General features: G+C 41.8%; 3 protein-coding genes across 3 annotated transcripts in view; 1 reads left to right on the forward strand and 2 right to left on the reverse strand.

The window, feature by feature from the left end:
- slc45a2 (solute carrier family 45 member 2) overlaps positions 1-312 on the forward strand; it is a 15,388-nt gene extending 15,076 nt beyond the window's left edge. Inside the window, exon 7 of the mRNA XM_071895045.2 lies at positions 91-312. Coding sequence (XP_071751146.1) covers positions 91-312 — 222 coding nt within the window. The remainder of the gene's footprint in view (positions 1-90) is intronic.
- Positions 1-12,808, reverse strand: part of gng10 (guanine nucleotide binding protein (G protein), gamma 10) — a 115,320-nt gene that overhangs the window by 90,461 nt on the left and 12,051 nt on the right. The gene's annotated exons all lie outside the window — the stretch shown is intronic.
- rxfp3 (relaxin family peptide receptor 3) lies at positions 2,313-3,545 on the reverse strand. Its single transcript, XM_071895052.2, has one exon. It carries the CDS (start codon positions 3,543-3,545, stop codon positions 2,313-2,315), a length of 1,233 nt encoding a protein of 410 aa, XP_071751153.2.

Raw genomic sequence — 12,808 nt, forward strand, 5'->3', positions numbered from 1 at the left:
TATCTGTTTTATTTTCTTCTCCTCCTCCTCCTCCTCCCCTCCCGTCTCTACACTCCTCCTTGCCCCCCCCCCCCCCTATGCTGCTTCCAGGAGCAAGGGAAGCTGCACGGACGCAGTGAACCCCCGCGGGGCACCGGGGTGGACTGCGCGGCGCTCACCTGCATGGTCCAGCTGGCTCAGATCATTGTGGGAGCGGGGCTCGGCGCCCTGGTCAACATGGCAGGAAGCGTGATCGTGGTGGTGCTTTCGGCTTCGACCACGTCCCTGCTCGGCTGCCTCTTCATTGCCCTCTTCATCAGATATGTGGAATGATTATGTATTGTATGATTATTTTAATTTTAATGTTTTAATAAATAAAGATTCTTTATTATATCCTTCAATTGTTTGCGATTCTCATGCTTCTATTACTGTGCCTTGTATTGCCGTCTGATTGACAGGTAAGACACTCCAGTGGGTTGTTTTCCTTCAGATGCCGTTCCAGCTGTTTCTGCCTCCGGGCCTTGCAAAGAGAGTTCAGAAGATCTCTCAAATTTCAAACCTTGTTCTCACCCTTGTCTGTTATTGGCTTGTATGTTCTGATATCTACGGGAGACGAGTGCTGCCTCTGAAGCCACTCTAAACCAACCAGTTGCATGCTTATAGAATTGTATGCTTTCATTTTGCTTATAAATGGCTCAAATTTAATTCTATTCTTCTGAAAACACATCTTGATTTGACACATCCAAACCACAAAGGGGAAACAATCTTGCTTAATTGAGAATCTTATGCTAATTGTACATAATTATGCTCTTTTGTTCAGTGAGAGATCAATGAAGCAATTAATAGCCGTTCTAATGTACTAATCAGTTAGTTTTGTAGCACCGATTATGATTTTGATTCAAATGTCTTTCAGTGGGCAATTAACTGACTGATGACATGCTGCTAGGTGGGCAGCAGCCTACTGTACAAGCAAGAAGCAACATGCACAGGGAGAGGAGACGGCTCCAGTGTATTGATTCAGTGTCCGGGCCCCGGGGCTGTTGACCATCAATCTAGTTTTCTAAAGCCCAACTGTCTTGAGTAAATGAAATGAATGCCATTGCTCTCAGCGGCTTAATTAAAAATGCATTACAGTAGGCAATATATCTACTGATGTTGATCACTAATGGTGGGCAAGACTCCTGTGGGTGTCTTCTCTTTCATACACACAATCTCAAACATGGTTTCTCTCTGTTTCTCTCTGTCTGTCCTACTCTCTCTCTCTCTCTCTCTCTCTCTCTCTCTCTCTCTCTCATTACACACACACACACACACACACACACACACACACACACACACACACACACACACGCACACACACAGACACACAGCTCCCAGACAGTGAGAGGGGAGGGGGCTGATAAACAAATTTACTTGACCGACTAAATGAGTTAATTAGGCTCTGATTGAAACAGATTATACATTTTTAGACAGACTACTTAAATATGTTAAATGACACCAGAGCTCATCGGTGCGTTAATTGTAGCCATGTAGGTCTACAACTGGTGATTATTTGCAGTTCTGGGACGCCAGAAATCACTGTTGAGCCTTCTGCAGGTGTGACATCTGAACTGGGCTTCTGTACGAATGCTCACCTTGGATTATGGCACAAAGAATTGTAAAATCAATGTATCAGAATTGTTGTGTCCATGCAATGACAATCATTAATCAATCATCAATCACATTCCCCTCAACAGAGAAAGAGACAGACTCCAGTTAGGCTTCATATGAAGATCTACATGAAACGTTTTGACATTTTGGACAAGACTTAGCACATTTAAAATAGTTTTCAAACATTTTCTTTTAACTACGATATCCACTACAGAAATACTGTATCTCTGAATATAAATTACAGCAATTGAGTGTATAAAATCAGGGACATCAACTCAAACCCAAAGATATAGCCTATGGCAACGTCCCCACATTTTACATCATTTGCCACAAAAATACGCTAGGCCTAATATAGACTAAATTCCTGGGGACAAGTGGAGAAATTACTGATGACTGACAAGATATTATTTGGTCGCTGTGATAAATGATTAGACGGTTGCCAAGCAATCTTGCACAGACAGTTGACCCTGAATGCTCCCCTGATGTGATAAAGGCTACGGCAATGTTTGCTTGATCAATTCTCCCCCCTTTGTAATGATAAAAAAGCACCAAAACAAATGTGGACTCAGACTATCTCGCCACTTGGCACCAGCGACAACACACTATCTGACTTAATTGTGAGACTACTCGACAAAATGCACAAATAACAACATCCACAGATAGAAAGCATGAATAGCTCGGCCCTAAGTACTGTTTTGCGGCAGATCGTTCATGTTATTGTAAATAACGGCACCCGGAGGATAAAACGCCACTGGCTCCTCGGGGGCGCTGACGGGAACCAGGGCATGCCCCTGCTCGTCCCTCTCTGGTTTCGTGGTGGCTGTGAACGGCCTCATGGTGGTCACGGCCGGCGACACCATCTGCAAGAAAAGTTTTTTCAGCGCTTTCCTGAACTCCCGCCTCATCAGGCAGTACAGGATGGGGTTCAGGCAGCTGTTGGAGTGCGCCAGGCACACGGACACGGGGAAAACGTAAACCTGCGTGGTGTAGTACTCGTAGCTGAAGTGAACCGCGTTGAGTTTAATGAGGATCCCCCAGGCTGTTAACGCCTGGTTGGGAAGCCAGCAGAGGAAGAAGGACAGGACCACGATGGTGACGGACTTGGTGACCTTGGCGCGTCTTTTAGCGCTGGAAGTATTTACATTGTTGGAGGTGATGAAGCGCAGCAGGAGCAGATAGCAGGCTGAAATGATGCCCAGCGGGACCACGAAACCTATGAGAACTTTCTGAGCGTGGTAGAGTCCCAGTAGAAACTGCGCGTTTCCGAAAGTGTCCGGGAATTTGACGAGGCACAGCTCCTCTTCGGACACTGTCGCTGTTGTGGAGAAAACGGCGTGCGGCAGAGCGGCGGACACGGCGGCGAACCATATGATGACGGTGATGCACCGTGCGGAGCAGCAGCGCGGCCGCCGCCTCTTGCCTTCGAGCGCAGAGGCGAGGGACCAGTACCTCGCCACGCTCATAGCGGTGAGGAAAAACACACTGGCGTACATGTTCATAGCTGTCACATAGGAAACGATCTTGCACATGGCTTTACCGAAAAGCCAGGTGAAGTCCAAGGCGTTCTCCACCGCCCAGAACGGCAGAGTCAGGACAAACTGGAAGTCGGTCACTGCCAAACTAGTTACGAAAAGGTTAATGGAGGATTTCTTCCACACCTGTTTCGATTTCATGAGATACAGGACCAGTAAGTTCCCAACCAGTCCCAAGGCACAAACCAGAGAGTAGATCACAGAGATGATAATCCTCAGCACAGCGGAGCCGTCTCCAACAAAATCAGCTTTGCCAAAACCTGACGGGTGGAAGTAGTCGCCGTATGACCGGTTGGTTGTGTTCAAAATGCAGTTAAAGTTGAAGGAGGCGCTAGGGAAAATCCCTGCTGACCCTTCGTAGGAGTCGGCCAATTCCCCGGACATCTCAACTTTAATCCAGGACCTCGGTGCCGTTCAGTAAATTCATTCCCAGATCCAAAAGCTTCCCTCGGCAGGTCCCTGCAATATCCTCAGTGTTTGTCACATAACCTACACTGACATACAAAAGCACTGATAAACAGTATAGGTTTGATGTGAATCGAATTTAACACAAAAAAAGGGCAAATCCATCATAGAAACAAGCCTTAACGACAATCTGTCCTGTCTAGTTTTGCACTACTGTTGCTGTCTCTCTGCTGGGTCACAGAGCTCCTCAGGTGCATATGTTGCTCTGAGATTTCCTCGCAGTCCGTCTCTCCAACCCTCCTTGGTGAAAGCGTCCTGACGCAGCACTCAGGCGCAATCTGGCGCTGTCCATGGTGCTGTTTACATACGCTGCAAAAAAAATAAAAAATAAAAATCCATCTTAAAAGTCATTTAATATAGCATTGAGTCTTAAAATCTTATTTTTTCAGAGGGCAAGTGAAAAAATAGCCTACCAATGGGGTGAACTAATTTCACGTGTTTCCAATGCAAATGAATCAAGTGTCATTTTCCTGATACTGGTAGCTTTTACTCTGCTTTGTCCCCCCCCACCCACACACACACACACACACACACACACATTCAATTGTAGTGAAGATTGATGGTGTGGTTTTCGAACCCTAAAAACGTTCATGTGTGGACTTGTGGCCTCTCCAATGTGGATTTATTTCCTCATTTTTTAATTCACTTCTGCGCATTGATTCCACCTCACTCCGCCTTGGTTGAGGGTCAGGAGCCTCACAACAACGTATCAGTGTTTCCAGGCTGTTCTGGCACAGTAGAAGATGAAAGAGGAGTAGATGAAGGTTAAGATATGGTGAGGATGTAAGAGAAAATAAAAAGAGGCGCACTGTGAAGTAGATGTAGACATGACAGGGAAGGACAGGAGGCTGGAGGATAGAGAAGGTAGGAGAGGACAAATTAAATGACGATAAATCTGTGGGATGTTGAAAGTAAATGGGCTCCTTTAGAATCCATTAGATGAAATAGACCACATAGCAGAATAAAGGCCACAGCAGCACACAAGGACTCAGTTGTAGTGGCTTGTTATTTACATTGTCAAATTTAGTAATTCATTCAATTCATATTTGTCATATCCATATATCCTGTATTGATTTTGAGTAGAATAATATACTATTACCACAATATTTTTTTCTGCAAGGCTATTATGAAATATATTACATCAAAACTAGCTGTAATTTACCTCTCTGCTACATCTACATCTGTTACATTTTATGTTGTTGTTGTTGTTCATGAATGTGCATTGGCTATATACCATTCCACTTAAGAGCGCCTGTTTAAAAAAAAGCTTTGAAATTGTATAAGTGTATATATTATTTTACATGTGTTTCATGACCATATGGCCCATGAAATCCATTCAAAACTCATTGTGTAATTAAAAAAAACTGGCATCTATCTGAAAATAAAGTTGTTTTTCTCAATTTCTGAAAATTGACTTTTTGAAAAGGTTCTCATCCAACAGTAGTTTTTTGTGAGACCACAGTAGAGTATCCTAATTATTCAGAGAGGGTAATGGATTATCTCTCTGATCCATAACAGTGTAGCTTCTCAAATCCCGTGGATTACTTCCTCAAACCATGAATAATTCATTCTCTTTCATTTGAAGGAATGGCTCTGAATACATGCAAAGGTTAGGCTTCACAAAGTAATAGGTTACGCGTACAGCATAGAGAAAATCTGACTATTTGAACAAAGACCCTCCAACACCATTTTCAGTTTTCTCTTCTGATTTGAATTTAATCCCTGCTCTGATTTGAACTCTTGTCCTGTTTCTCACAATAGATCCTCTATAATCTGGATGGGCCTCATTCACAAAACATGCTTTAGATCAGATTACTGTTATACATGTTTCCATGAACATTTTGGCATTCATCTTTTTTTTCTTATTTGAATTTGTTCTTTGGTACGATCCAAATCCACGCGTTTGGAAGCATGAGTGAGGGCAGATACACTGAAGAAGTTTTTACTTGGAAAGTTTTATTAGCCTTATAGTTACAAAATGCCATATTAACAATAAAATGTTTTTTCAATAGCCTCCTCTAATTTTTGCCTAAAAATGCCTACAAATAATAGCCTATTAACTACAGTCTACTAACTAATATCTGAATACCCTCATTGATATGCTAATATTTCAGTTTGTTATTGAGAACGTGTTGTTCATTTCGCTTATTGATCAAAGTTATTGATGATGATATTTAAAAACCTATGAGCTCGTAGCCAAACCCCACGCTTATCAATGGCGTATTTGCTGTTGTCGGAGCACTTGGTTAACTGTGGCATGGGGAGACAGATATGTTTGCAGAGAGAGATGACTGGTTGATAAAGTGCTTCTGTCTACCCAGGGTCACTTCTATGCAGCCACAGCTGAGAACAAAAAGGCCCCAGCCTGTCCCTCTACATGGCCAGGTGCCTTCTGCTCTCGCCTTCCTGACCAGTGGGACAGAAAGAGATGAATGACCGGGCCGGCATATCACAGCCATCCATCAGCTGCATGCCCCCAAATGCGGTGCATCGTATCATTAAGCTGGGTCCACAATTCATCAAATTCCCATATTCTGCAGTAGAACAGATTGCCATGCAATTGCTGGCATGCCAAACACCACCTGAGGAATAGACTGCACACATGTGCACACCAAAGCACCTTCTCCAAAAGTCTTTAAACTATAAACAAACTATAATGCACCTTAAACATGCAATTAATCTGTGACGCCAACATAAACCTCCTAAATGTGGTTTCCTGCTGATCAGGACGGAGCCAGGACATGTTGGTGCTGCAGAACAGCAGCGTGGTCGTGCGTCTTGACCAGGTGCTGCTGGAGACACACGGCTCACGAGTTAGTGACTTTTTCCACTGACTCAATGGAAGCATAAATTAACCAGGATCTCCTGGTGAATGAGATGGTGACACCCTTGATGAACCCTCAGACCCCTCAGGAGCAATCATAATTATCATCCTGCACACAGTCGCTCCGCCACAGAGCGCACCTTAGGATGAGACTGAACACTGCAGGCAGAAAGCTGCAGTCATTATTATATACCCTTTATTAAGTTGGAGACATTAATATAGCTGGTGACCTACGCGTTCATCAGAGTCATCAGGTTTAATGTTTTAGCCCAACAAGGCTTTTTAAATAACCAAATCGACTTGAGTGCCTTGGACCTCCTTTTTTTCCATTGAAGACTCTGATCCCTCACCAAAGAGCACCAGTGGAAGGTGCTAGAGACACACAAGCAGCGCTCCTTGTCTCCTTTTGTTCATTATGATATAATACCTACCTTATGGTCTGTGCTTACCATCTGATGGAGATGCTGCTTGAATTAAATCTTGAAGAAAGAAAAGCTAGCACTCTTAATGTCCTTTTGTCATATATTTGAATGGGCAGCTATAGAGCACAAACGACGGACGCGTTTCAGCAATAAGCCATCATCAGCGTTGTGTTGCTCAAAGCGGAAGTGACACTTAAATACATACATACAGTTCAATTAATTATACAATCAATATGAAAAATACATGATCAACAAGTCACTATCAACGATAAATCAACGTACCAGGTTCCCCCACTCAGTACGGATTCTTGACCGAGTTGTGCTCGCATTTGGTGGAGTTTGGGCTTGAATTAAATCTGTCATACTCTGCTGATGACTGGACACCTGACAGCGCAATCTGTCCCACAATTATTCCCCCGCTCTGCCCTCCACTTGTAGCTAATGAACTGCACCTATTTTGAGTTACACGCTTTTTAGATTCTAAGTTAATTCAAACCATTTGTTTGTAATTTCATCTGAGGTGTGAGTCTCTGATGTTGACAGCATCAGTAATTTCTTGCCATGCTTTTTATTCGGTTGCTTTCATCCCACCGCTGTCTGTTGCTGTTCCACCCCCACCCTCTTTTAAAATTTAGATTTCTTTTTTCTCTCATTCCCGACAACAACACTTCTATTTCAGAAACTCTGTAGTCTAAATAATCTGGCGCACACCAGAAGTATGTATGAACACAAGTAAGAAGAATTTCACAATGTGTGAATGAAGATTTGTGAATGAGGCCCAATGTCAGCCCAACCCCTGATTTTCAACCCTCATATTCAGGCTTGTTTTGTAAAAAGTAAGGTGGTATGAACCATCATAGCTGTATTTCCACTACAGTATGTCTGGAAAATAACTTAACCCTATAATGTTGCTTTTGTAGGTAACATACCCACTTTAATCTTAAACAACAATATAATGCTTTATAAGGAAGTTAGCCTAAAGAAACCAATAGAAACCTGATAATTAGTCACATAACCATCTGGCTGCCATTTTAAATTCTCCTTCTACCTCCTTCAAATGTGTTGCGGCACTATTGCAGCTCCCCAAACAGTTTCCAGAAAAAAAGAAATTCTGTCATTGTACTCACAGTAAAGATGTATTTTGAATCATTTAATGTCATTTAAATATACTCACAGAAAATTGCTAAATGTGCATGTTAACTCCTAGCAAAAATGCACCACAAACTGAGCAATTTTACATTAAAATGAGGCTACATAGTGCTTAAAATTGAAAGTTTAGTACAAATCTACGACTTAGATATCGTCTTCTGGGGTATATGACAGAAATAAAGCATTATCTTGTACTTCTCTGGTATATTTTTGAAATTTACAGCCTGTGCATTGTTAAAAAAAAAAAAAACTGGGCTATACTTTGATACTGAGCTATATGAGAGCTAAAGCATAGATGCAGCGTTGAAATGACGTCAAATGCTCAATAATCTCAATGTACCAAACCAATGTTATCACGTACTGATGCATAGTATAAAAGCTATGAGTACATTATTCAGCCACAAAGCAAAGCTCTCACTTTAACAGCCAGTCTTTGTTCTGACCCTCACCTCTGGTCACAATCTCTGGGTAGTGATGGAGATGAGATTGTGTTTACAAGTGGCTGAAATTAGGTTTCTCCAGAGTGGCTGGGCTCACTCTTCATGACAGAGTGAGGATGAGCACCTTGAGAGGAGCCACTTGATGTGGTTCGGGCACCTGGTAAGGATGCTCCTCCAGCATCTCCATTTAGAGATTTAGCGGGCACAGCTGGCTGAAAGGAGACCGCAGGGCAGACCGAGGACATGCTGGAGGGCAGCTTGACTGGGAAGGAAGGTAGGGACCTGGAGGAAGGTGCTAGGCACTATGACCCTGATACCTCATCAAGATAAAGGCTCTGAGATTGGATTGGAGAGACATCTGGTCCACCCCCCAATCTTAGACCTTCAACTAAGGTCATGGAAAAGCAAATCCCTCATTAGGAAAAAATGGAAGAAACCTTTGGTAGGGCTACTCAGACAGGACACCCCCACCAGGACGGTCAGGTGGGCAATGGGTGCAGAGAGTGGGCAAAGATTAAATGTTAACAAAATGGAACATAACAAAATGGAACATAAACAACATACACAGAATCAACGTGAGAACGCTTGGATGAAACTTCTAGATCTGGTGCGGGGCGTCAACCACTGTTGTAAGAGTCTGGGACCACAAGGACACCAACTCTGCACAGCTGCAGCCACAGCCTGAAAAGATAAGAGACGCATAGAGCAGACAAACCCATTTGCTCACTCCCACTCACACAAACAGACACGACCAACATGAATGAATGCACACAGACCGAGAAAACAGGACACATAAACTAAATTCCCATCAGCAGGAACCCAAGCTGGTGTTATCTAAGTGGTCTAACCTTACTAGAGACTGAGTCACTCCCAGTAATTGAGCACAGCTAAGTTTGACCAAATGATAGTGAAAACAAATAGGTTTTAAGCCTGGATTTAAAGACATCAATAGAGGTTGCCTTTCTAATTGCAACAGGGAGATTAGAGAGTGAATCCAAAGAAAGGGTGCATGGTAAGAAAAAGTTCTGCTACCTGCAGTTTTCTCTGTGACTGTTGGAGGGTGTTTGGCAGTATGGATGGTGCAATGAGATCTGATAATTCGGACAGTGCAAACCCATGTAATATTTTATACGTTAGCTGAAGCACTTTGAAGTCACATCTGGCATGAATTGGGAGCCAGAAGACAGGATAGGCGTTATGTGGTCAAATTTTCCTGTTTTGGTCAAGATTCTGGCCGTTGTTAATATACTAGGTACAATTTCAGCAATATTGGGAAGATGGTAAAACATAGTTTTAGCAATATCCTTAACTGTGACCGAAATGAGAAAGTAGGACTGAACTGAAAGAACTCTGGGAAATCAACACAGTTATCAAAATTTAGAGCGGTCTTCTCAAACAGATACCTGTGTCTAGCTGAATAACCAGCTGAATAATGTGTCAGCATAGCAGGGGCGGGTCTAGAAGGTAGCCAGGGCCTGATTGGCCCGCAACGAGAAAACCAGATTAGAGATCTTTTAATGTGAAAAAAAAAACAATGTCTGACCAAACTGAATGGCAAAGATAAATGCAGCACGCACCTGAAGATAAAAACCATGTTAGTAGCCTACATTTTTTATATGCATATATGTGGCCCTAATCCTCTTCCGTGGCCTTGTATTCAAAATTTCATTCACTGTAGAGCTTTCATACCTCCAGGTAGCCGGGAGCGCTGCTGTCCAACAGGTTGGCTACAAACACACAGGGCAAACACAATCTCTAACAGTTGAATCCAAAAAGTGATTAAAACACGTCCTTTCAACACCCACACAGCAATGGGACCTGCCTACATCCTTCCTAAATGCCACGCAGAGTGCCACCCTGCATTGAGTCTGTGCCCCACCTCGGCCCCCCCAGTCAAAATGGCCTGGACACGCCACTGCAGCGTAGCCTATACTCCTGTAAAGGGTTCATGTTTATATCCTTTAACCCTTGTGATATCTTCATATTCTGTATGCTCCCCTTGTCATCGGGTCAAAAATTATCATTATTATTATATTATTATATCATTATTATTATTATTATTATTATTAAAAATAAAAAATCTCTCTGTCTCTCCTAGTATAATTTTTAACCCAAAATCTAGACTGTATTTATTCAGTGTACACCACTCATTTTTACTGTAAAATACACATCATAAGTGGACTGGTACTGAAGCACCTTTATAACATTATGACCCCACCCCTGACTTTTTTGCGAGAAAACTCTTTTTCTCGCGAGAAAGCTTAATTTCCCACGAGAAAAGGAGTGCTTCATAGTTACTACAAATAATTTATAAATACTTCCAATTAGTCTGTAATTGATTTAATTGTCTTCGGGTCAAAAATTACCTAAATACAATCTTTGTACCCTGATGGTGTATAGCTTTTATAAAAATATAAAAAAGGTAAATGTTTCACTTTTTCTAATTGTAGAGAAGTCATCAAATTTCATGCAGAAAAAAAATTATTTAGGAGGTTTTCACTGCTGTTAAACTCAGAAATGGGTCATTTTTGATCCGAGGGCAACAGCAGGATTAAAAATGCATAACTTAATATTAGATGAAGTTCTTCAATATTATGTTTCAGTATTTCAATGAATATTGTTTTAATAAAAAAAGCTTTATTGTTTTTCCCACTTTGGTATTCATGTGTATGTGATATAATATTTATTTTGGAAAGTGCCTATCAAAATCGTACAAGATGAAAGGATAGCTAAGCTCACAGCAAGCTCACAGACAAAATACACCAGTGGAAAAGTAAGGTTAATTCCTGGAAGATGGTTATATGTCTAGAAGCTGGATGAGCTGCCCATCATCCTCCATACGCAATATAATTTGATTAGACAGACAGATTGGTATGGTTTAATCTGAGCTGTGAGCAGGTTTCACATTAAGATGTGAATCACATAACATTAAGATGTGTAACAAGATGTGTATCATCATTGGTAATGATAATTGAATCAAAAGGAAAATATGGCCAAAAACAGCAGCGGTGGGACTCACATACATATTCCCTGTTGATATGTTTGATCCCTTGTTTGTTTTCTGGGTGTGGAAAAAAAAATCTATTTCCATTTCTCCTTCACCCAACATTTACTCCTTCTTCGGGGCTTATGACAAATCCTTCACAGAAATTAAAAAGTAGGTTTTCCCCTGGGAGCTACAGTGTGAATCTCTGCAGTACCAAGGGAGAAAGATAAGAGTATGTGACAGGAAAGCTCTCTGCTATGTCTGGTATCTATTCCAATCACAACTGCCTGCCACCCCACTAATGGTTTCCTGATCCTCCTAGTGTTGGAGGATATCTTCACATGATGACTATTTCTTCTCTAAACTCATCGGGGATGTGGACGTGGATGTTGATGGATGGATTTACAGAGGGAGAATGACAGTGGGTGTAATGTCACCTATAGCCCCTATAAAGTCTCCTATAGTTACCCTGAAAATCCTCCTTAGACCTGAGTAGGCCAAATACAAGGCGATCTAGAAGTGCAGCTCCTTCGTTTCAGTGGGATAAAAGTCATTTTGTCACGGTTGTGACTGTCAGTCCCTGCTTCATTGTCTAGTTTTTGTATTTCTATGTGTATTATGTTCCCTGTCTAGTTCTACGTGCCATGTTCTCTATTTGCCCCAGCTGTTTCTGATTTGTAATCACCTCCCCATGTGTATATTAGTCTTGTTCCCCAGTCAGTCTTTGTCGGATCATTATTTTCTGTTACGTGCGGTTAAGTGCTCCCGTCTCTGTTTACCTGTTGTTTCCTGCACCCGTTATATTAAACACCCAGTCTTGGGGTTTGATCACTACCTGCCTCACTGTCCTGCAACAATTATGCTTTTATTGACTCTGTGTTATTGCTATATAGTTACAGGAGCTGAGATTTAGACAAAAAGACTACATGGCAGATCGGTAGTTAAAGATGGATTTGGTTCAAAGATCTTGAAACTGATAATAGCCATTTCCCTAGGCTATCATTATTACTATTATTATATTATCATTATGATGATGATGATTATTACTATTACAGTACTAATAGTAGTAGCAGCAGTAGTAGTAGTAGCAGCAGCAAAAATGCTAGTAGCAATGAAGTAGTAGTAGTTGTAGCATTAGGGGGCAGCTGTTCATGTGCACCAGTTATAATTGGACTGTGCTGTGCCATTGGAATAACTTTTGTGACTTCTTAAATTGTAAAATGTAATGTACCCCTTTAAACCATCTCTAAAATTCTGTGTTCTGCGTATGATATTTTGTAATGTATACAATTTAGAAGGCTTTGAAGGCTGTGTTATGCTGACCTCCTGTGGCATTTATACAAATTACATAAACTGTGCAC

This window comes from Centroberyx gerrardi, chromosome 2 (assembly GCF_048128805.1).
Source record: "Centroberyx gerrardi isolate f3 chromosome 2, fCenGer3.hap1.cur.20231027, whole genome shotgun sequence".
Taxonomy (NCBI): Eukaryota; Metazoa; Chordata; class Actinopteri; order Beryciformes; family Berycidae; genus Centroberyx; species Centroberyx gerrardi.